The following is a 23784-nucleotide window of genomic DNA, read 5'->3' on the forward strand; positions in this document are numbered from 1 at the left end:
TTCTGTAGTGTAGTGTGTGCCCCGCATGTACAATACAACCCATGAGCAAGTAACTCAACGTCTGAAAGGCGTCCCTTTTTTTCTCCTTTACAACGGACCTCTGGCAAGCCAGTGCTCGCGTAAGCTTGCCAGTGTATTGTATTATTGAGTGACAGTTTTGCACTAATCATTGATTTATGTTTAAGTAAGACCAGGGAGAAAGGTGAAAGGCTAGTTACTAGCTGGTTGGCAAAATGACTTGCTGACACACTGTTTGGTTTACAGACTTGACTGACTACCTTCTCTCATGTTGAAATGCTGTTAATCCCAATGGATTGTTCTGTGTGTATTAAGTTAAATTGACTGGCGTTTTGAGTTCAAATAAATTAAGTTGAAATAAAAGGCATTCAAAATACTTAATTTTTCATTCATTTTTTATTTTACAAAGAAATCGTAATTGTAAAATCGTGTTTAATTATAATCGAACAGCCCTACATAATTATAATCGAACAGCCCTACATCCACCCAATATCCCAACGGTTAGGAGCTAAACAGTTATCCTCACAAGGGTTGCGGGCGTGCTTGAGCACGTTCTGGTGAACGTTTTTGCAGCTGTTTGCAAATTTGAAAAAACCTGGACCAAAAAACCCAACATTCGCTACGTGCGCACACACTTGCAAACCTTCGCTGTTCAGTGAGATACGGCCTTTCCTACTACTAGTTGGGGCGCATAGAATATATGATTATTATAAAGAAAAATTTGGATTTCCACATTAAATATGCCACATTTGATCAAAATCCTCCAAGAGATTTAATTTGATGCACTTCAAATTTGGAGTGTTTCATCAAAAGATGTTGAAAATGAAAAGGGACCTAAACTGTGGAACACTGCTACTATTGTGACGCAATGTGTGCCAAGAAAACAAAGTTGTTTTTGAAGGCCAGTCACTAGCAGTGAATGGAACACATGAAATTTTGTTTTCAGGTTATACTCATGCACGGATAATTCATGCTTCTGCACAGCCGCAGACATTGTGGATGACGGATTAATTCGCAGGAGTATTTGTGTTCTTACAAATCAAAGCTAAACAGGACCTATATCAACTGCAGTGCTTTAAGTGGGCTGGTGCGCACCAATATGAGTACCAGCACTTCTCAATTTAATCTCTATCTTACCGGGACTTTTTACGGCATACCAGCACTTCACATGAGCCCGCAGTGTCCTCCCTTGTTCTGTTTCTCTCTTGCGCTTTGTGATACACACCTGGTCCTTTGCAAGGCAGTCTCATGAGTCGTGTGTGTGGCAAAAAAAGGATGTGAAGAAGAATTAAATGTATAGAATATAAACATTAGAGCAAGTAGAAGGTCATTGGTTGAAAACAGTTGAACAGTTGAACTTTGCATATTGTCCCTATGTTTGAGTGGATTTTCTCCACGTGGTGCGGCTTACGGCCACATTCCCAAAACCTAATTCATCGAAGAGTCTAAATTGGCACAACTGGCTTGTGGCTGTAGTATTCTTTGAATTTGTGTTTTCTGAGGTGCCTGTAGTATACACAAAATGTGATTGGCTTACGTGACGGCTGAGTGACGTGTTCTATTGATCTATTTGGGATGCTGAGTTGAGATAAAGAGGGGACTGCGGGCAAGATGGCGGAGTGAGTAGTCACATTTTTCGAGCTCTCGGCATCAGACATGATTTGCTGCACAAATTGACTGTAGACCTCAGAATATTCTGCTGATACAGTTTATTCGAGACAACGAATACCAGCTTGCGGAGGAAGAATCATAGAACACTTTCAAAATGCCTAAAAGGTCTAGTTTGAAGCGTCCTAACACTAGCGAGTCCAGCGAGGAGGCTAACATGAGCTTCTCAGAGAGCGACCACACTTATAGCAGTAACGGCACGGTTTGCAATCTGCAAATATCCTTCGTGGAGGAAGAATTCCCGCCCCTGCCGGTGACTCCCAGTAAGCCTCAGATTCCGAAGAAACCTTCCTTAGCCACAAATAAAGATTTCGGGCTTTGCTCAGACGATGCGGTACGATCCTTGGCTAATCCTATTAACAACAGAAGCGACACCCTCGAAAAAATGATGGTGTCAATACGTGGCGAGATTAAGGTCCTGTCTGACAGGGTCGTACAGTTGAAAAGAGGGTGGAAAGGAACAAGAACTCTGCTCTGAAAAATATGACTCGGATCAGTGATCTTGAAAGATACAGTCGTAGATGGAACCTGCGGCTACAAGGCTTGCCAGAAGACAGGGAGGAGGAGGTGCGGGCTCGAGTGATCAACATCTGTCAAGTGATTTTACCAGAGGAAAAGGAATTGCTCCCAGTTGCTGTAGACGTCGCACACCGAGTGGGAAAACCTTAACAGGACAACACAAAACCCTGAGGCGTGATCATAAGATTCATCACTCGAAGAAACAGGGATGCGGTGTGGAAAGCGGCCAAAAACAACTCCTTTCTGCAGACGGAAGGGCTTCGCTTCACAAAAGATTTGACCCAGGAGGACAGAGATAACAGACTAAAACTGTGGCCTCACATAAAGGGCCCTCGAGATGAGGGAAAAACGGCGTACTTCGTGGGAGGAAAAAGTTTTGTGAACGGTTTGGAAATCCATCCATAATCTGGGTTTGAACCCCAACCTGAAGGTACGTGGAGTGGATGTACTATGCTCGGGTCGTGGTTTCATGGATCGGCTACATAAGGATGTTTTGCACAGGACTCACTTAGGTTTAAATATCTCTGGGTGTTATTCTGTTAAATTCTCAGAAAATTTGTGCTAGTTCATAAATAGTACAGTATTTTTGAAAAGGTTCTTGTTTTTTAGGAGGAATTTTGTTTTTTGTATAAAAGCACAACATTGTTTATACTACTGAGGTACTGCTGCACATTTTATTGTAACACGCCTTTTTTTGTGCTTAATTATATAGTTAATATGGTGCTGATATCGACAGCTCCTTACTACTTGTCTACACTACTGTTTAAAAAGCTAACCAATACTTATCTAGGTTTTGGTTTGTTTTTCTTCTATATTGTTATTGTTCTTGTTGTTTATCAATGTTATCTATCGTTTCTCTTCATGCCAGGGGTTACGTAATAATATTAAGAGGAAAGCTCTTTTTCTGTTTGCAAAACAATTCAAATAAGACTTTATTTTCAAGAATCTCACTCTACTGAGAACATTACTAACTTTTGGAGGTCTCAATGGGGTAACACTATATGGCTTTCCCATGGAACTAAGCGCTCAGATGGGGTTGCCTCTTTGAAAGACAGGCTCAAAGGAAATATTCCGACCACAGAATGTGATCCAGACGGTCACTTCATATGCCAAATTATTGAACATAATGACTTAATTTACCTAATTTCCAACATTTACGGTTACAATATGAAGAAAGAAAATAAAATACTTGTTGGCCATTGAAGATATTCTTACGGGTTGGCTTACTATTTTCCCAAATGCATTTCTACTGGTGGGAGGGGATTTCAACACTATATTGGATGTCTCTATAGATATACTACCACCTTCTCAGCAAAATAATAAAGAGACACTCTTAACTGACTTCATGAGAAGATTTCATTTGATAGATATATGGAGAATGAAGAATCCTAATAGCAGATTGTTCACTTGGAGAATTAAAACCGTCTCTAAGCAGTCTAGACTAGATTTTTGGCTGATATCTGATACCTTATACAGGAATACTGTTGATGTTCGCATCTGCCCAACACCGTTATCTGACCATAAAGCTGCATACATATCTATTAATATCCCTGCTGGTCCCATACCTACCTCATTTTCGAGCTACTGGAAACTTAATTGTTCATTATTACATAGGATCGAAATTCAAAGTAAAATTAGGAATATGATCTCACTCTACTGATCTAAAGCAAACCAGGAAAACCGATTCGGGCTTAACTGGGAACTTCTAAAATATGAGATGGGAAAATTCCTTAGAAAGAGTGGTGCTCAAGCAGTAAAAGACAGGCAAGAAGAGGAGTTAAAGGTTGTCTCTATCTTAGCTAACTTATACAATGAAGACCCTCTTTCCCTAACAGAAGAAGAAAAGAAGGAACTTTATCTCTCGCAAATTAAACTTGATGATTTATACCGCCAAAAAGCAAAAGGAGCTTTCATTAGGTCTCGTTCTGGAAGAGCGAGGCTGGAAGAGGGGTAGCAAAACTCTCATTATTTCATCAATAATAATATTAATAAATTAAACATTAATGAAACTATTATTGAAGATCAGCTCAAAATAGCAGATTTTTGCTCAAATTTTTATAAAGAACTGTACAGCTCAAAATTGAACCCTACAGCTGCTGTGAATTTCCTAAATTCCCTCTCAGTTAAAATAAGTGAGACGGACAGAGTTATGTGCGACAGGCCTTTAGCCCCCCAAGAAGTACAGGATGTTATAAATCAACTTAAAAACAATAACTCTCCAGAACCTGATGGGCTAGTCTCTGAAATGTATATGTTTTTTGCCTCCGAACTCACTCCTTTTTTACATAAAGTTTTTGTAGAATACATTAGTAATGAATGTCTTCCCACTACAATGACCCAAGGAATAACTATCTTAATTCCTAATCCAAATAAGGACAAACTACTCTTAGATAATTGGCGCCCCATTTGCCTACTTAATAACGATTATAAAATGATGGCTCTTTTATTAGCCAGAAGATTAAGGCTAGTTTTAGACTCGATCATAGATGAAGCACAGTCAGGTTTTATGAATAAGAGGCATTTCACAAATAATATTAGACTTGTTTTAGATATTCTTGATTATCCAGATATGGTGGAGGACAATGGGCTTATGCTATTTTTAGATTTCTACAAAGCATTTGATACCGTTCAACACCCATTCATCCAACAGTCCCTTAAGAAATTTGGTTTTGGAGTATATTTTTTCTCAGCTATAAAAACTCTATACAAAAACAGTAATAGCGCAATTAAATTAACAGGTGGCATGTCTCCCAGATTTCACGTCCCCAGAGGCATTAGACAAGGGTGTCCAGGTTCACCGTACCTCTTCCTACTCGTATCTCAGCTTTTGGCGGATCAAATCAAATCTAGCGAATTGAATGGTGTCAACATCTTGGGCAGAGAGCTTACTATTACTCAGTTGGCAGACCATACGATACTCTTTCTAAGGGATGAAAACCAAGTCTCTATTGCTATAAGTACTATAAATACATTTTCCAAGGCCTCTGATTTGAATATAAATCTAAGTAAATGTGAAATTATGCCTATTAAGAACTGATTGAAAACATTCATCTGTAGTTTACTTAGGTATTAAAATGACTAAAGACTAACAAAAAATATCTGTGATGAATTTCAATCCTATTATTGAAAGAAGAAAAAAAAAGCTAAACCAGTGGCTCTTGCGGGATCTCTCTCTCAGAGGTAGAATTCTCTCTAAGGCAGAAGGCATTTCTCGCTTAACATATGCTTCTCTGTCCTTGCATTTGGATAAAAAACTAATTGCTGAAATTGACAAGCTACTTTTCAACTTTGTATGGAAAAATAGAACTCATCATGTGAAGAAATCTGTTCTAACAAATGACTTTGAAAATGGTGTCTTAAATTTTCTAGATTTCTGCACTCTAAATAACACATTCAAGATAAACTGTCTGAAACGTTTTTTTTTAAATCCCAACACTATATGGAATGTCATACATTTCCATATTTTGTCAAAACTGGGTGGATTAAACTTTTTCTTGGCCTGTAACTACAATATTGAAAAAATCCCTATAAAAATGTCAGCCTTTCATCATCAGGTTTTCCTTTCATGGTCTCTCATTTTCAAGCATAACTTTTCACCTCATACATATTTCATTTGGAACAACAAAAATCTTCTTTTCCATTCGGCTTTTCCCTTCAGGGGTCGCCACAGCGAATCAATTGTCTCCATCCAACCCTGTCCTCTGCATCCTCTTCTCTCACACCAACTACCTTCATGTCCTCCATCATCACATCCATAAACCTCCTCCTTGGTCTTCCCCTAGGCCTCCTGCCTGACAATTCAAAACTCAGCATCCTTCTACCAATATATTCACTATCTCTCCTCTGGAGATGTCCAAACCATCTCAGTCTGGCCTCTCTGACCTTATCTCCAAAACCTCTAACATGTGCTGTCCATCTGATGTACTCATTCGTGATCCTATCCTCCATGGTCACTCCCAGAGAGAACCTCAGCATCTTCATCCCCGCCACCTCCAACTCTGCCTCCTGTCTTTTCCTCAGTGACACTGTCTCAAGACCAAAAAACATCGCTGGTCTCACCACAGTTTTATACACCTTTCCTTTCATTTTAGCTGAAACTCTTCTATCACACATCACACCTGACACTTTTCTCCACCCGCTCCAACCTGTTTGTACACGCTCCTTCACCTCTTTTCCACACTCTCTATTGCTCTGGACTGTTGACCCTAAGTACTTAAAATCCTCCACCTTCTTGATCTCTTCTCCCTGTAACCTCACTCTTCCACTTGGGTCCCCCTCATTCACACACATGTATTCTCTCATACTGCGGCTAACCTTCATTCCTCTCCTTTCCAGGACAAACCTCCACCTCTCTAGCTTCTCCTCTACCTGTTCCCTGCTCTCACTGCAGATCACAATGTCATCTGCAAACATCATAGTCCATGGAGATTCCTGTCTGGCCTCGTCTGTCAGCCCGTCCATCACCATTGCAAACAAGAAGGGGCTCAGAGCTGATCCCTGATGCAGTCCCATCTCCACCTTGAACTCCAAGGTCACACCTACAGCACACCTCACCACTGTCTTACAGTCCTCATACATGTCCTGCACCACTCTCACATACTTCTCTGCCACACCAGACTTCCTCATACAATACCACAGTTCCTCTCTGGGAACCCTGTCATAAGCTTTCTCCAGATCTACAAAAACACAATGCAGCTCCGTTTGGCCTTCTCTGTACTTCTCTATCATCCTCAAAGCAAATACTGCATCTGTAGTGCTCTTTCTTTGGCATGAAACCATACTGCTGCTCACAAATGCTCACTTCTGCCCTTAGTCTAGCTTCCACTGCTCTTTCCCATATCTTCATTGTATGGCTCATCAGCTTTATTCCTCCTTAGTTGCCACAACTCTGTACGTTTCCCTTGTTCTTAAAAATGGGAACCAGCACACTTCTCCTCCATTCCTCAGGCATCATCTCACTGTAAGATCCTGTTGAACAACCCAGTCAGAAACTCTACTGCCACCTCTCCTAGAGACTTCCAAACCTCTGCAGGTATATCATCAGGACCGACTGCCTTTCCACTCTTCATCCTCTTCAGTGCCCTCCTCACTTCATCCTGACTAATCTTTGCTAGTTCCTGGTCCACAGCATTGACCTCTTTTAGTCTTTGTTCGCTCTCATTTTCCACATTCATCAGCTCTTCCAATTACTCTTTCCATCTTCCCATCACACTACTGGCACCTGTCAATAGATCCTTAATGACCCTAACCTGCTGCACGTCCTTCCCATCTCTGTCTCTCTGTCTTGCCAACCGGTATAGATCAGTCTCCCCCTCCTTACTGTCCAACCTAGCATACAAGTCATCATAAGCTCATTGTTTGGCCATTGCTACCTCTACCTTCACCTTACGCTGCATCTCCCTGTACTCCTGTCTATTCTCAGTCCTCTCAGTGTCCCACTTCTTCTTAGCTAACCTCTTTCTCTGTATACACTCCTGTACCTCCTCATTCCACCAAGTCTCCTTATCTACTTTCCTTCCAGGTGACACACCAAGTACTCTCCTACCTGTCTCCCTGATCACATTAGCTGTAGGTTTCCAGTCATCTGGAAGCACCTCCTGACCACCCAGAGCCTGTTTTAACTCCTTCCTAAAAGTCATGCAACACTCTTCCTTTTTCAGCTTCCACCATTTCATCTTCTCCTCTGCCTTTGCCCTCTTCATCTTCCTCACCACCAGAGTCATCCTACACACCACCATCCTATGCTGTTTGGTTACACTCTCGCCTACCACTAATTTGCAGTCACTGATCTCCTTCAGGTCACACATGTAGCCTACCTGTGTGCTCCTACCACCACTCTTATTGGTCACCCTATGTTCCTGCCTCTTCTGGTAGAAAGTATTCACTATAGCCATTTCCATCCTTTTTGGAAAGTCAACTACCATCTGTCCTTCTGCGTTCCTCTCCTGGATACCAAACCTGCCCATCACCTCCTCATCCCCTCTGTTTCCTGCACCAAAATGTCCATTGAAGTCCGCACCAATGACAACTCTCTCACTTCTAGGTATGCACTGCATCACTTCATCAAAGTCCAGCCAGATTTTCTCCTTCTCCTCCAGCTCACATCCTACCTTGTGCAGCATATCCACTAACAACCTTCAACATCACACCTTCGATTTCTAGCTTCAGACTCATCACTCTATCTGACACTCTTTTTACTTCCAAGACATTCCTAACAAACTCCTCCTTCAAGATAACTCCTACTCCGTCTCTCTTTACCATCTACACCATGATAGAACAACTTGAACACTGCTCCTAAACTTCTAGCCTTGCTACCTTTCCACCTGGTCTCCTGGACACACAGTATGTCTACCTTCCTCCTCTGCATCATGTCCACCAATTCTCTAGCTTTTCCTGTCATAGTTCCAACATTCAATGTCCCTACTCTTAGCCCTACACTCTTAGCGCTCCTCTTCTCTCTCTTCCTACGAACACACTTTCCTCCTCTCCTTTTTTGACCAACAGTAGTACAATTTCTACCGGCGCCCTGTAGGTCAACAGGGCCGATGGCGGTCATTGTTAAACCGGGCCTCGACCGATCCGGTATGGATATCATAGGTTTGATTCGCATCTTTGATTTGGCAAAGTTTTACTGACGCAACCCTCTGTATTTATCCGGGTTTGGGACAGGCACAATAAGACACTGGCTCGTGTCCTCTTGTGGCTACATTATTTGGAACAACAAAGATACATTATTTAAACACAAATCACTTTTTATTGAACAATGGTTTAATAACAACATCATTTTTGTGGCTCAATTATTTAACAGGACTGGTCATCTTTACTCTTACAGTTACTCAATGTGAGTGAGTTTCTTGAGGAATACAATATATCTGTGTCACCTGGAGAATAGTATAGTAATAGAAGTCTTTGGAGCCATTTCTCCTGGTGTTTGTATGTTATTCAGATCACAAACAGTGGAAACCCAACGTTTATCTTTGCCATCTTTGACTGACAATATATTTGGCAAGATTTGCTTGTCCTGCCCTCATCGCAAGAACAATAAAGACATTCGAAGAACTCATGACTATTCCATATGTGCTTTTGTACTGGAATAAATATGTGGAACACATTGACTGGAAAAGGGTATGGCTGTTGCCCAATGCTTATTTGTTGACCAACAAAGTTAAAGTTTCATTTCAGTTAATTCATAAATTTTACTGCTCCAATGAACACATTGTAAAAAGATTTTAAAAAGACATTGATGTAAAATGCTCCTTTTGTTCTATGGATACCAAAACAGTAACTCATTTATTTTTTTAACTAATTTATAGAAGCAATAGCTTCTGCTTGTGCCATTCTGTCATTCTGACATATGATTGTAACTGTTATGTTGTGTATATATTATGGATTGTAATAATGACTGATGACAGAATAAACAAACTACAATCTAAAAATCAACTAATCTACAATCTTATTTTGGCTATGTCCTATTATTCAAAGTTTTTGGTCTGATTTTATTGCTTATAATTTTGATAAAGATGATCAACTGTTTTGGAAGGATGTTTTGCTTGGTATCTATGACTTAAGAAGAAAGACATAAGCCAAAACCCCAACGAAACTTTTATTTTCAATGATGTAAATTCATGCATAGTAGTATTCATTTTGTTGCTTTCCATTGTGAGATCAAGCAATACATAAAATCTATACACTTTTCTCATAACTAAAAGGCTATCAGAACGTTGAATATCTGTAAACATTTTAATATTTTTTTGTAAACTTTTATTCCCCCTGGCATATTAGCATTTTAGTATTTCATTTTTATTTTATTTTGGTTTTGTGTATTTTTATTTGTTTGTTATTTATGATTGGTGTTTTGATATTATTTGCACTGTTACAACTGATTGTAAGATCCTTTATAAGATGTGCAACTGCTAATTTGTTAAATTGCATTGAAATATTAATAATACTTAAAAAAAAATCCATCCAATAAACCCGGAAGTGCTAGCGACTAGCATCGTTAGCATCGCGAAGAGGCAAAAGCAGTGAAGGGAAATGTCCAAATCAACAACACTCAAATCCGAATAAATGTGACACAATTGTCCCCCCCCCCCCAAAAAAGTTAAGATAAAGAAGTTGAATAAAGCAGTACAGTTAGCAACATGCCATGTGTGAAATTGGCTGACTATCAACACAGAACAAGACAGTGGCGGACAAGTGTTCATTGCGACATTGCTTTTTGATCCTTCGATGTTGGCTCTTATCATTGTGAGGCACAATCCTCCAAGCGTTGGGATTGTTCACCCAGAGGGAACAAGAGCTGAAATCAGCCCATTGTGAGACAGGTTGGTTTAACTTTACCTGACCAATGTGTGCAGGTTTGTTTTACCTTGCCGATGATGTGTCGATGCAAAGTGGTCCATTGTCTACATGTGCTCTACGATTAGCTGGTGCCAGGTCCAGGCTGTAACTCGCCTCCCGCTCCAAGGTGGCTGGATTAGGGATAGGCTCCATGTCATTCATGGCCCATGTAGGACAAGTGGTATGGAAAATGGATGGATTGATAAATTAAGACTCTAAAATCAGCTCATGCAAGGACATAGCATGCAAATTTACCCAATTAAATAGTCTTTACTTATATCAAATACTAGAAACTCTTTTGGAAAGTCTTGTTTTTGCCTCGAGAAGACAAATATGGTCTAACACTCAGTGTAGTGTAGATTAGCAGTCGGTGCCCTTCTCTAATGCTATCATCAAGTTAACAAAGTGAGTAGTAGTAGGTTTATATGAGTAGATGATGACTCGTAGTTGGCTTATTTGGGAATCAAGCCCCATCAAGACAGGGAGGATAGAACTGAATGTTTGAGAAACTCTTTCCTGCCAGATAGACACAGATGGGCCATCTGGGTGCTTTAATTCTGTTTGCATTCTGAGGTTAACATTTGAAATCCTTCTAAACAGAAGAGAGGCAGATATGTAAAAGTCACCACAGCATCATGCCAGAAAACAAACACAAAAATATTTGCATTTGGTTAATCAAACATCTCTTGCTCTTCAGTTTCCTTTACTCTGTTCATTCCTTTTAAATGTGATGTAGAGATGCTTAAAGTAATAAAACAGCATTACGGGAGTATGATCTATTCTCTTGCTCTCCTTCCTCTCACTTTTTTCCATCACCCTGTTTCTATCATCTTTGATCTCTCAAGTGTTATTTATAGAGGCTCCGTATGCATCGTGTTTTGTCTTCCACTAGTTTCTGTCCCACATTTTCTTAATTCTTAATTCATGCATTCATTTGTCACTTGTTCCACTCGCTGTAAACAGTCTTTTGTATATTCATTTTGCCTGGGATGCAGCTTTTGGAACTAACTTGGAACTAAAAATTTCAAGGGGTCTATTTACTTTCCGGACCCACTGTACATTCCGGTGTCGAATAAAGGTGTGTCAGAGATCTCAAAGCACATTTGGAAACAGAAACACACACACACACACACACACACACACACACACACACACGTCTGAGGAGAGTATCTGCAAAGTTGAGTGAGTTTCTTGATTCTTAGACGTGGGAACACGTGACGGAGAAGAAAACAATTAGGAGATAGAAAACTAAAGACTGAAATTACCTTTTTTTTTTTTTTTTATCTTGTGAGTCCACTGTTTTATTATTTGCATTATTACATTGAAAAGATATGTCCACTGATAGTGTAGTGGTACACACGCCTGAGTTGTGTGCGGGCAGCGTGGGATCGATTCCCGCTCAGTGACAGTCAATCAATCAATCAATCACATTTTATTTATATAGCACTTTTCATACATAAAAATGCAACTCAAAGTGCTTTAAATTATTCAAAGCAAAACATAGAATTATCTTCAATCAAAAGAAAAGATAAATTATTTAAAAGTTGTTGAAAGCCAAACTAAAAAGGTGTGTCTTGAGCTTCCTCTTAAAAATATCAACAGTCTCTGCAGACCTGACATCCTCTGGCAGGCTATTCCGAAGGTGAGGACCAAAATGGCTGAATGCAGCCTCGCCATGCATTTTGGTCCTCACCCTTGGAATAAATAAAAGGCCGGCGCCAGAGGACCTCAGGATCCGCGAGGGCTGGTATGATAAAAGCAAATCAGATAAATAAGATGGCCCAAGACCATTAACACATTTATAAACTAATAAAAGTACTTTAAAATCGATCCTGAAACACACAGGGAGCCAATGCAGCAATTTCAAAACTGGCGTAATGTGCTCCCGCCCTCTGGTTCTCGTCAGCACCCGAGCGGCTGAATTCTGCAGTAGTTGCAGTGGTGAAATGCTCTTTTTCGGGAGGCCAGAGAGCAGGGCATTACAGTAATCTAAACGACAGGAAATAAAAGCATGCATCAGCACTTCCGTGTTAGCCTGAGAGAGAAACGGGCGGACTCTGGAGATATTCTTAAGGTGATAAAAAACAATCTTGGTTACATTTTTAATATGAGGAATAAAACTGAGCTCAGAGTCAAAAATGACGCCAAGGTTCTTCACACAATGTGAGGGATTAAAAATGTGTAGTTTTGGTAAAAGCTTCTCTCTCTGACCTTCGGGACCGATAACTAAGACCTCAGTCTTGTCCTCATTGAGCTGTAGGAAATTATCTGCCATCCATGACTTGATATCTAAAATGCAATTTAAAAGGGTATCAATGGGTCCTGTGTCATCAGGAGACACGGCAATATACAGCTGCGTGTCATCAGCATAGCTGTGAAAGCTGATGCCGTGTCCCCTGATGACATCCCCGAGGGGAAGCATATAAAGATTAAAAAGTAAGGGGCCTAAAATCGAACCTTGAGGAACCCCACATTTAATTTCATGAGTTTTAGAGGAACAAGTATCCATACTTACAAAGAAATATCGGTCTGTGAGATAGGAATAAAACCAGTCAAAAACAGTACCAGAGATGCCCACTAGATTTTTAAGTCTATTTAATAAAATTTGGTGATCTACTGTATCAAAAGCAGCGCTTAGATCCAGTAGCACCAAGACTGTGAGTTTTCTCACGTCTGCAGTGCACCTAATATCATTTAAGATCCTTAAAAGAGCAGTCTCCGTACTGTGGTTCATCCTAAAACCAGATTGATATTTCTCCAAAATATTATTTGTATTTAAAAAATGATTCAACTGGATGAAAACCAGTTTTTCTAAAATCTTACTTAAAAACGGTAAGTTGGATACGGGTCTGTAGTTATTAAAAACGCTCGGGTCAGAACCGCTCTTCTTCAGAAGGGGCTTCACCACCGCCGTTTTAAAGGCAGCTGGGAAGACGCCTGTCTGAAGAGAGCAATTGACTATATTTAAAATTTGTTCTTCAAAAAATCCATAAAATGTCTTAAAAAGAAATGTGGGAATTGGATCCAAAAGGCAGGTTGTTGGGTTTACCTGGGAGAAAACTCGAACAAGTGTCCTTGCATCAACCAGGGCAAAACTTTCCAGTGTTTCCTCATGTAAATATGATTGTCCGGGTTTATTAAAACTTGTGTTTTGACGGGCTAAAAGACTGGATCTTATGTCATCGATTTTACTTCTGAAGTGGTCTGCAAAGTCCTCACAGAGAGCATCTGTTGGTCTCTGTGGGGACTTATTAAAATCAGAACTAGTTAAAAGTTCAAAGGTGGAGAAGAGAACCCTGGGGTTGTTTTTATTGACTGTAATGAGGTTTGAGAAATAGGAAGATCTTGCCAGTTTTACTGTTTTATTGTAAGATTTCAGTTGTTCGCATAAAATTTCATAGTGTACTGTAAGTTTACTTTTTCTCCACCTCCTCTCTGCACTCCTGCATTTTCTCTTTGATATTTTGATAGCATTGTTTCTCCACGGGGGTACAGTCTTTGTTTTTGTTGTTTTAATTAAAAGTGGAGCTACTGAATCTAATGATGATTTAAGATGTAGGTTAAAATTGTCAACAATAAGATCACAGGGTGCAGGTAAAATGTCAGCAGGAGTGTTTTTTAAGATCTCGATAAAATTTGCTGCCACCTCAGAAGATAGGTAGCGTTTCTTCACTGTTCTGACCGGGACTGCTAGATGGTTAAAACTGGCGATGTTAAAATAGACACAGTAGTGGTCTGACACTGCCAAGTCAACAACAGAGGACACACCAGCAGACAAGCCATAGACGGTGTCTATGTGTGCCCTGCGACTGGCTGGCGACCAGTTCAGGGTGTAGTCTGCCTTCGCCCATTGACGGCTGGGATAGGCTCCAGCAATTCCCCGCGACCCTGTATAGGATAAGCGGTTTGGAAGATGACATGACATGACATGACATTGAAAAGATATTTGTAATATCTTATTTTTAATATTATTTTAAAGCTGGATTTCTACAGAAGAGCTATTATTTAGAACATTGTCATATTTAGGTAAGACTTCAAAAGAGAGCTACTATAATGTTGTTGTTTTTTTTAAATTTCCTACCCATACAGAGGAGGCATGATTTAAATTAGGGCTGTACAGTATGATGAAAAAATATTGTCATTGTGAAAATAGCACATGCAATGCAGAATGCAAAAGACGTGCAATAAATTCATATGCTTTACTCCAATTTGGACCAATCAGATGCAACCTTAACTGTGCATCACCATCCAATAGGAGAGCAGTATCTAAGGGCATTATTAACACTAAAGAACTTAATTAGATAAGAAGGCATTCATATTTTTTCCACATGAAAAAAATGTATTTCTTTCATGAGATGATAAAGACGGCATTTCTATAAGTACATGTTAAATATCTCAATAATATCAATATTGCAATATGCAACACCCATATCTTGCATTTTTTCCAATATTGTACAGCCCTACTTCAAATATATTAGAGTTATCATGTATAGCATCATTGAGTATAATTTCAATATCTTGAGGCCGAGCTGGGTGTCCTCTTTTTTGGAAATCACAATATATATAAACACAGCATTCAGATTGGATTTGTGGAATCTGCATTAAGCAGCAAAATCTAAAATTTAAAAAAATACAAAAATAAAAAATACATAAAAATCGAAGTTATCCATAGATGTGTCAATAAACATGGAAGAGCCTCTATCAATAAACTGCAATGCCTGCAGAGTTAGTGCAAGAGGTATTGAAATTGAGTGACAAATTATGTGCTATAGGTTTCAACAGTACTTTAATACTTTAATAGTACTTTCACACTAAAGTTTACAAAACCTGTTATTCTGTCATACTGTACATATTTTATGTAACAATGAATGGCATCGATCACCATCTGAGTTTTGAGAGACATTTTTTTCAGTGTATCAAGTGCTGTTGATGAGCTCAAACACTGGAATATGAATTGATTCAAAACAACTATTTTCTGAGGATTGCTGTGGAACTCAAATGTGATGGCGCCTGTTTACACAGATGTCATTTATTTATTTATTTTTTACCAAAAGAGTTGCTTAGTGCGGCTTTATCTGCTGTAAGCAGTATAAAAGAATGAGGAAAATGTAGCTCTAAGAACAGGAACAGCTGGTGCACTGACACCCAGTGACACCGAGCAGTTGACGCCACCATGTTACCATGACAACCGACTGTGAACCCTCTGTTTCTGACAGCTGTTCCCATGGTGCTTGGACTTGGCTGAGCCCCCGGTTCCCATTGGCAGGATAGATAGCTCTCTGCGGTCAAAGGTCATGATAATGACGTAGCTACCCGGTTGTTTTTCCATTAGAATTACGTATGGATACATTTATTTGAGATTTGTCATCAAGTCCAATATATATTTTTAAAATCTAAACCAGATCCTCCAAACAGAACATTGTACCACATAGGGATGGCCATCAGGTTCCTGTAAGGTGACATATCATAGAAAAATGTCTTTTAATCTCTTCAACGTAAATAGTTGTTTCTCTGGAGTGCCTGCCCGCCCAATTGGTGAAATGACCCAATCAAGGAAATATTTGTATTGAAAGTTGGCCATTTTTGGGGCAGCCTGCAACAAAATATGTTTAAGGGTGACATTGTAACTTGGGGCGACAGAAGTTATGGGTTGGATCCCCAACCATTGTGACCATGTCGAACCCCCAGTTGCTCCCGATGCTGCGTCAACAGTAGGTGAATGAGGAGTCAGTGTTGAAGCGCTTTGAGTGCCTTGTGGGTGGAAAAGCGCTATATAAATGAAAGCCCATTTACCGGATAGCAGTGCATGACTCATACGTCACAGACAGGCTTCTTTTGCTCTTTATGTTAAAAAATTTAAACGAGGCAACCTACCTGGCATGTACATGAGGCTCTATATACTGTGCTGCATGTAGGATTTTATAGACATTTTCAGGAAGAAAGGTTAATATGGTTTGAAAGCTGCACTTTTTGGTCACTTTTTGTTAATTTATTACAGTTAATTATCGAACATAAACATTAATATGTATTATTAAAATGTAGCAGGGGTTGTGTTTAAAGGGCCACCTTCTTAATAATGCCATTGTCATTTGATCTTGCTTTTCGTTTAAGGGGAAAAAAAACAGATTCAAATTAGGAAAATGATTTTTTGGGGAAAAATCATGTACTTTGTTTTAAGGCCATATCGCCCAGGCATACATATTTGTGTTTGTGAGTGCCAGACACAGATCCGTACAGTCATTTGTATTTTCTAATTTGGTGGATTGGTGATGCTTCCTACATGTAAAGAGTAAAAATACCATCCATCCCACCCTGAACTAGTTGCCAGCCAATCGCAGGGCACACAGCATTCAGGAACAACCATTCACACTCACAATCACCCCAACGGACAATTTAGAGCAGGGGTCTCCTAGTCCAGTCCTGGGGAGCCCCTATGCAGCCTGTTATAGATGTTTGCCTAGCTCCAACGCACCCTTCAAATTATTTAGAGGACCTTAATCAAAGGTATGGGGAAAAAAGCAACGTTTTTAACCTGGATCTAAAAGGGTTTACACTTGTGGCTGACTTGATTACTGTTGGCAGCTTATTCCATTTGTGTGCAGCATAACAGCTAAATGCAGCTTCACCATGTTTACGTTGAACTCTGGCTCCTCTTATTGACCCAAGTCTGCAGCTATCAGAGCCCAATGGGTTTATATCCAATCAGCATTTCTTTAACCAATTTAGGCCAGGAACACTTTTTAGCCATCTCATTTTGTTGAGCTGTGATTGGTCGTTATCTGAGTCCTGTGCAACTGTGATGTCATTTTCAGTTGACAGAAGTGACAAAATGGCCTCCCCCTGAGATGGCTAAAAATGGATGGATTTTGCTGCTTAACTCATATTCCACAAACAAAATATTTATCAGAATACCTTATTTCCACTAGTGGGCCGACATAAAACATATTCTTGAAATATATTCAGTTAGAAGTGAAGTCTGAGAAGTCTCAGTTAATCAAAAACGTTTAGTATAAATCATTTGTTATTCCTGAAACATTTATCACTTATTTATGAGGATGTTTGGACATCTCTGTGAAGTTTGTCAAATTAACAAAAGGTTCCTCTCCTTTTCTCACAGAACACTGCACCAGCAGTTTGAGAGCTATAAGCAGGAGGTGCGTCGCATCGGGGCGGAGACACGGCGTCAGCAGACCCAGCAAAAGGATGACGCACCCACCTGTGGCATTTGCCGTAAGACCAAGTTTGCTGATGGCTGTGGTCACTTGTGCTCCTACTGCCAAACCAAATTCTGTGCCCGTTGTGGGGGCCGAGTCTCCCTGCGCTCCAACAATGTGAGAATACCAAACATGTATTTTCCCACTCTCATACTCCCATTCACGTATTCACCATTTCTTTTTCTTTTAGTTGATCTCATCTGCTTCTTTGTTTCCTGGTCACACTTTGGGAGACCAAATGGTGTTACAAGAATGTCTTGAAACCACTACAACTGTCGGCCTGTAGACTGATTCCTTTTTTCTAAGGGTGGAATGTTGTGGAATGGTTAACAAATTCAACACTGAACTTCACTTGAATGCAAAAGCTCACCTTCATTTTATTGTATCACAGCTATATTTTTCTTTGTCTTGAGTCTTCCCATCATGCAAGCATAAAAGGCAGTGGCTAATCCCACAAACCGCTGTTTCTAAACCAAACACAGCACTGTATGAGAGTAATGGCTGCACATTTTTACAAAACAATTATTATTTGGACAGACACTCAAATTTTGGAACATTAACCGAGTTTGGATTAGATTTGATGTGCTTTTTCGAATTGTAATTAAATACAACTAACAGTTTCTTTTGATCAGGCTTTATAACTTGAGAAATGCCTGAATATGAATGAAAACCGATAAATCATAAAATTGGTTTTAATTCAACCAAATCAAATTGTTGCAAAATGTCAGTCTTTGAATAGTATCACACTCCATGAATCGAGAACTGCATTGAATCGTTTTTAATAAAAGCTGCACACCAGGTATAAATTGGTTTGAATTTGATTAACTACAATAGTTTGGGCTTTGGAGAGCTTTTACGTGATTACAAAAAGCTACAGCCGTACCATATCGAGTTGAATCCAACCGAACCAAATCGTTCTACTTGAAAATGTACTTTTCTTGAATGGTATAATACTCCGTGTATCGCGATACGTATTGAATCGTCTTGTAATGTAGACGCACACCCTACTGAATATACAGTAGTACTTGTCTGAACAATTTCAGCCACAACTCATCGCATTGCACAATTTTTTGGTCCTTTCACATCCACACAGCATGTAATGTAGGAGGGAAAATAATTACCGGGATCTGGGCCTCAGCAGCCTCATAGTTGTTTACGGCCATTATGGGACCATGAAATTGCTCAGCAGAAATAAAAACACAGCTTTTATCGTTTCCATAACCTTCTCTACGTCATGTATGCACTAAAATAACATTTTCAAGACAAGTTCAAGCCGATTTTTACTGTTAAGATGAATCAGTGGGGCATCAACCCTGACAGCATACATGTTAGTACTATTTTTAGACCCATTTCTTCCATCCAATCTTTGGGCTTTCCTCCAACCCAAGAGAGAGGACTCCTCCTGGGTGCCGTTGGCCAAGAGACTATTACCCTATGCCTGCTGGTGCCCAATCTGCTCAGGATCCAAGCAACCCAGCTAGCCTTGACTCCCACTGTCACCAAATGTAGGCTGAACTGGAAGGCGGTTCAGATTCGCAGATAATTATGGTAGGATTTGTTGGTGAAGTTTGGGATACTACTTTCATAACAGATCATTTGTTATTTACAGGGGAATTGATAAGACAAGCATGTTATACATGCAGTCAATGGATAAAACAAGAAAACTGATTTCACAATTAATTTGAATGGATAATACTTATCATTCCAGATTAACTAAAGCTTTGAACGTGACACTTGATTGCTCACTCAAAGATGTGGAATCCCGAATGGGGACTCCCAATCCGGCACGTTTTTTTTTGCACAATCTGGGAGGAGTAAATATAAAGAGAATACATTTGCATTTATAAAACCTGGTTCGAATGGCGATCGCTGATTTAGCATCTTTAAAAAACACATCTGAAAGGCAGGTGCAATTGGGCACTGTTGTGCGTAAAGTTGACTGCGGTTAATGTGCCAAGGAAGTGACGCAGGAAAAAGGCGACGGTGAGAACTGATGTCTTTATGCTCATGTAACTCACTTTTTGAAATGCCAGAAACAAAAATCGCAATATATCGTCTATTCAGCAATAGGGTTTTGTAGCTTCCAAATGATCTCAGGGCTGATTCGAACCCGGTCACTAGAAGTCATGCCATATCAGTGATGACAAAACTCCTTTCAACTCTTCCTTTCTTTGCATTAATCATTTTTTTAAGGGATGCTGTACTTGCAATTAATTTGAAAATATGGTGTATTTCATGCACATTTAGGAACTTTAAAAATGTTCTTTGCACTGCCATATTCATTGAACATGGGAATAGATAACCCGGATAGAGACATCACATGTCATAATTAGTATTGATAATGCCTACGCAAATGCTTCTAGTGTTGATCCTGGAAGGATTAAGCTCTGTACAAAATGAATCAAGGTCAAGCCAGCCGCCACAATGATAGTTCATAACACGCACCACGACAACTTGCCGAGGGCCAACTTCAAAATAAAAGACCAGCCAATAATGGCATGGACATCAATGTTTTGTTCGGCTTTCATTTTAAAGATGGCCATTCAGTGGGCCGTACGTGCTGCAACGCATTGCACAGAATGAACAATCGTTGTTGCGGCACGGTCAAAAGGCTGCAACTGTGCAAATGGCCCAGCACCACAAGGGAGACAGCACTTGAGCTTTTGTAAGAGGCTGCTGGTGAAGTCACATACAGCAAGCACCGATACTCACCCCAAAAAGAATGTCAAGGCAAAAACGAGCATGGTAGCGACTTGTTGAATCCATTCTGAAGGGATTAAAATGGCGAGTGAGGAAGCCAAGAGACTACAGAAACATGTCCTGTCTAACAAACACAAAATGATACATACAAAAACACTCAAGAACTTGTACTCTTTTGAACTGGAACTGCTGGCCCCGTTTTTTCAACATTATTCTCGGTTAACACTCCCTCGTAAGCCGCGTCACGACTCCATACCTCATCACCATGCGGCCGTTTACTTACGCTTCACTCTTTGTATGTGGCCAGTTTTGGTAATATTTCGTCATCCAAGCAGCCCGCGAAATTACAGAGATGACTGATATGAATATTGCAGCGTTCAAAGCATGGGAAAATAGTAACAGCTTCTTGTCCGGAAATTACGGTAATTCTCGTCTTAATGCCACCAATGTCATGTAACAGTTATACACACTATCAATACTATACAACAGAAGCGTTGTGGCTAATGTATGTCATGGTATACCCGTGTTAGCGTTAGCAACAGAGTCCGAAAGTTCACAAAATTACTTAATACGATGTAAATCTCACTTTCATAGCAGCACGGCGGTGATAAACGAGCATCTAAAAACGAAGCATGTTGTGTGATGCCCGATTTCATTTCTCACATTGGGACAGTCGTTTCTGGAAGCTTGCTGTAGTTAGCACACACAGACTCCCGTGTGGGTCTGATGGAAGGCTGCACGCATTTCCTGTTGTGGTATGCTAACATATTGTAGCATCTACAATGGATTATGGAGCCATTAGTCAGCAAACTCATGTTTATTAGAAACCAAAACACCATTGTTGTATACCCACACAGTTGACATCGAACAGTGTCAAGGATTTTTTTTAACCGAGGTACCCGAATTCCTTGAGGACTCGTTACAGCCCCATATGAAACGATTTGAAAACGATTCAACTCATGATGTGTATTTCTTAGCGGAAATCAAAGTTGCTAGTCTATATTTTTTAAATTATTGCTAGAGTCGCTAATTTAACAACACTTGCCATGCTTTTGTGAAGTAGCTTCACTCAGTTCATAGCCGTGTTGTTAGTGGAAGCAGTGCACATCAGCGGGACACACTTAAAAGGACGACGTAATAATAAAATAGCTAAAAACTATTTCTCCTGACAAACTGACTTGATTATTTTCCCAGCCCAAGGTCATGACAAACACTGCAGCCATTCCTGTCAATGTTCACATACTGAAGCATCCACTTGCATTTGTCTTTCACTAAATGGGAAGGGATCTCTAATCTGCAGAATGCAATTAACAAATGTTTGCAACACCTTTTCTCCCCCTTTTCTACCTTACTTTTCTTCTCCTCCTGATATCTGTCCACTATATCATCACAAATTCAACCTCTCTATGTCCTTTACCTTTATGTTTATTGGATTCCTCTTTTTTTCTCTTGCTCCACTTCCCTACTCACTTTTCCCCCATTCTCACTGCAACCTGGACTGCATGCCACAAAGGAGGACAAAGTGGTTAGCATCTTTTTTGTGTTCTCTGTGTGATGTGACTGTGATGTTTTGCCACTTCAAAGTGAAACCACTGGCTGCATTCAATCTAGACCAAGAGCACATTCACCCGAGGATAAAATTTGAATTTTTACTCTTCAAAGGTGAATCCCCATTGAAAAATAGTAGCACAGGCAAGGGATGTGTGAGTAGGAGAGTTGCCATGTGTACAGTTTGATGCTTTGTACTCTATAGTGTCACTCCATATAGTTTTGTCACTGTTGATGTGTTCGGAGTGGAGACTCCTGCACTTTTAATCCAGAAGTTTAACCCATGACTAATACTTTGTTTATTGTCTGTCTCCTCCTCCTGCAAAGTGTATCATAGTAAAGGACAGGGTAAGGCCTTCTGGCTGATGGATTTGCCGCATGTGTTCTATGATTTCCCCCCTCCACATTTGGCTCTGTATTCATTCACAAATGCGAGGATAAGAATCCAGTCCAATTGTCTTAAAGTATCGACAAGGTGTCCCAGGGCATCATTGATCTAATTCTGAGAATGAATGCAGACCCTGAAAGTCAACTAGCAAAGTGAGCATGAGCAATGACATAGGATATCTGCAGGACAATGACACTCCTGACAAATCTTAACCCTTCCAATGGCCGCAGGCATGACAGTGTCAGGGTGGGGGGCTTTGAGGGAATTTTGTTAAATGTATACATCTTTTAAAATTCTGGGTTGAGAGATTGACATTTAGCTGGCATGTAACTAAACTTTTATATAAATGCATAATGTACACTCATGGCTGTGCATGCTTCCCCTGCTTGTTTTTGAAACCCATTGTGCTTTTAACCGGACAGTGTATCATATCCCAGAAACTGCACTGATGTTGCTATTTCAGAACAATAATAACGTTTTGTACTGGTTGTACTGGTGTGCCCAACATTTTCTTCGGTGCACCAGCACAAAAGTTAGTTTAGGTTCACTCTTTTTTTAAACAAAATTGCTGCCAGTATTTTGATATTGACTGGTAAATGATTGGGCGGCATGGTGGTCGACTGATTAGCATGTCCGCCTCACAGTTCAGAGGTTGTGGGTTCGACCCCGGTCCCGGGCCTCCCTGTATGAAGTTTGCATGTTCTCCCCGTGCCAGCGTGGGTTTTCTCTGGGTACTCCGGTTTCCACCCACATTCCAAAAACATGCATGGTAAGTTGATTGGACTCTCTAAATTGCCCCTAGGTGTGATTGTGAGTGTGGTTGTTTGTCTCTGTGTGCCCTACGATTGGCTGGCAACCAGTTCAGGGTGTCCCCCGCCTACTGCCCGAAGACAGCTGGGATAGGCTCCAGCACGGCCCGCGACCCTTGTGAGGAGAAGCGGTATAGTTAATGGATGGATGGATGGTAAATGATTAACTAACAATCCAGTCATCATCAAGCTGTTTATTTGAAGCACAATTCCACAAGACAGGTAACTTACTCAACAGTATTGGTGCTTTAAGTGCTCTGTATCAAAGTGTCGGTTATGACTTTTGAACATATCAAACCTTACTTTAACATTGAAGTTGTCAATTGTGCTGATCATTCGCAGCTATTTTTCCACTCAGGGGTGTCTCTAGATTTTATGGACCAGGGTTTTTTTGGGTGGGATCGGCCCCCTGGAGATGCACAGGATGTGAGTGCAGCACACAAGAAAAAAAAAAAAAATTTCAGGAAGTATGTGTACAGTATTAACCACAAAAACAAGAAAAACTATGTACATATTGTTACACTGAATGCAAAACTTTATGCGTAAAAGGTCACTGTGTTGTCACAAATTAAGTCAAGCC

At 40.1% G+C, this 23784-nt stretch overlaps 1 protein-coding gene and 1 pseudogene across 26 annotated transcripts in view; both read left to right on the forward strand.

Annotated features, from left to right (window-relative positions):
- Positions 1–23784, forward strand: part of rims1b (regulating synaptic membrane exocytosis 1b) — a 106424-nt gene that overhangs the window by 14069 nt on the left and 68571 nt on the right. For 25 of the 26 annotated variants that reach the window (XM_086033309.1, XM_086033311.1, XM_086033322.1 and 22 more), the window contains exons 2-3: positions 17663–17876; positions 22335–22355. In XM_086033309.1, coding sequence (XP_085889435.1) covers positions 17663–17876; positions 22335–22355 — 235 coding nt within the window. The remainder of the gene's footprint in view (positions 1–17662; positions 17877–22334; positions 22356–23784) is intronic. The other variant, XM_086033312.1, reaches the window with a different exon arrangement.
- Positions 7119–8016, forward strand: LOC147145538 (uncharacterized; annotated as a pseudogene).

The sequence above is a fragment of the Filicampus tigris genome, chromosome 6 (genome assembly GCF_054856515.1).
Source record: "Filicampus tigris isolate MCC_2025a chromosome 6, RoL_Ftig_1.0, whole genome shotgun sequence".
In the NCBI taxonomy this organism is placed as follows: Eukaryota; Metazoa; Chordata; class Actinopteri; order Syngnathiformes; family Syngnathidae; genus Filicampus; species Filicampus tigris.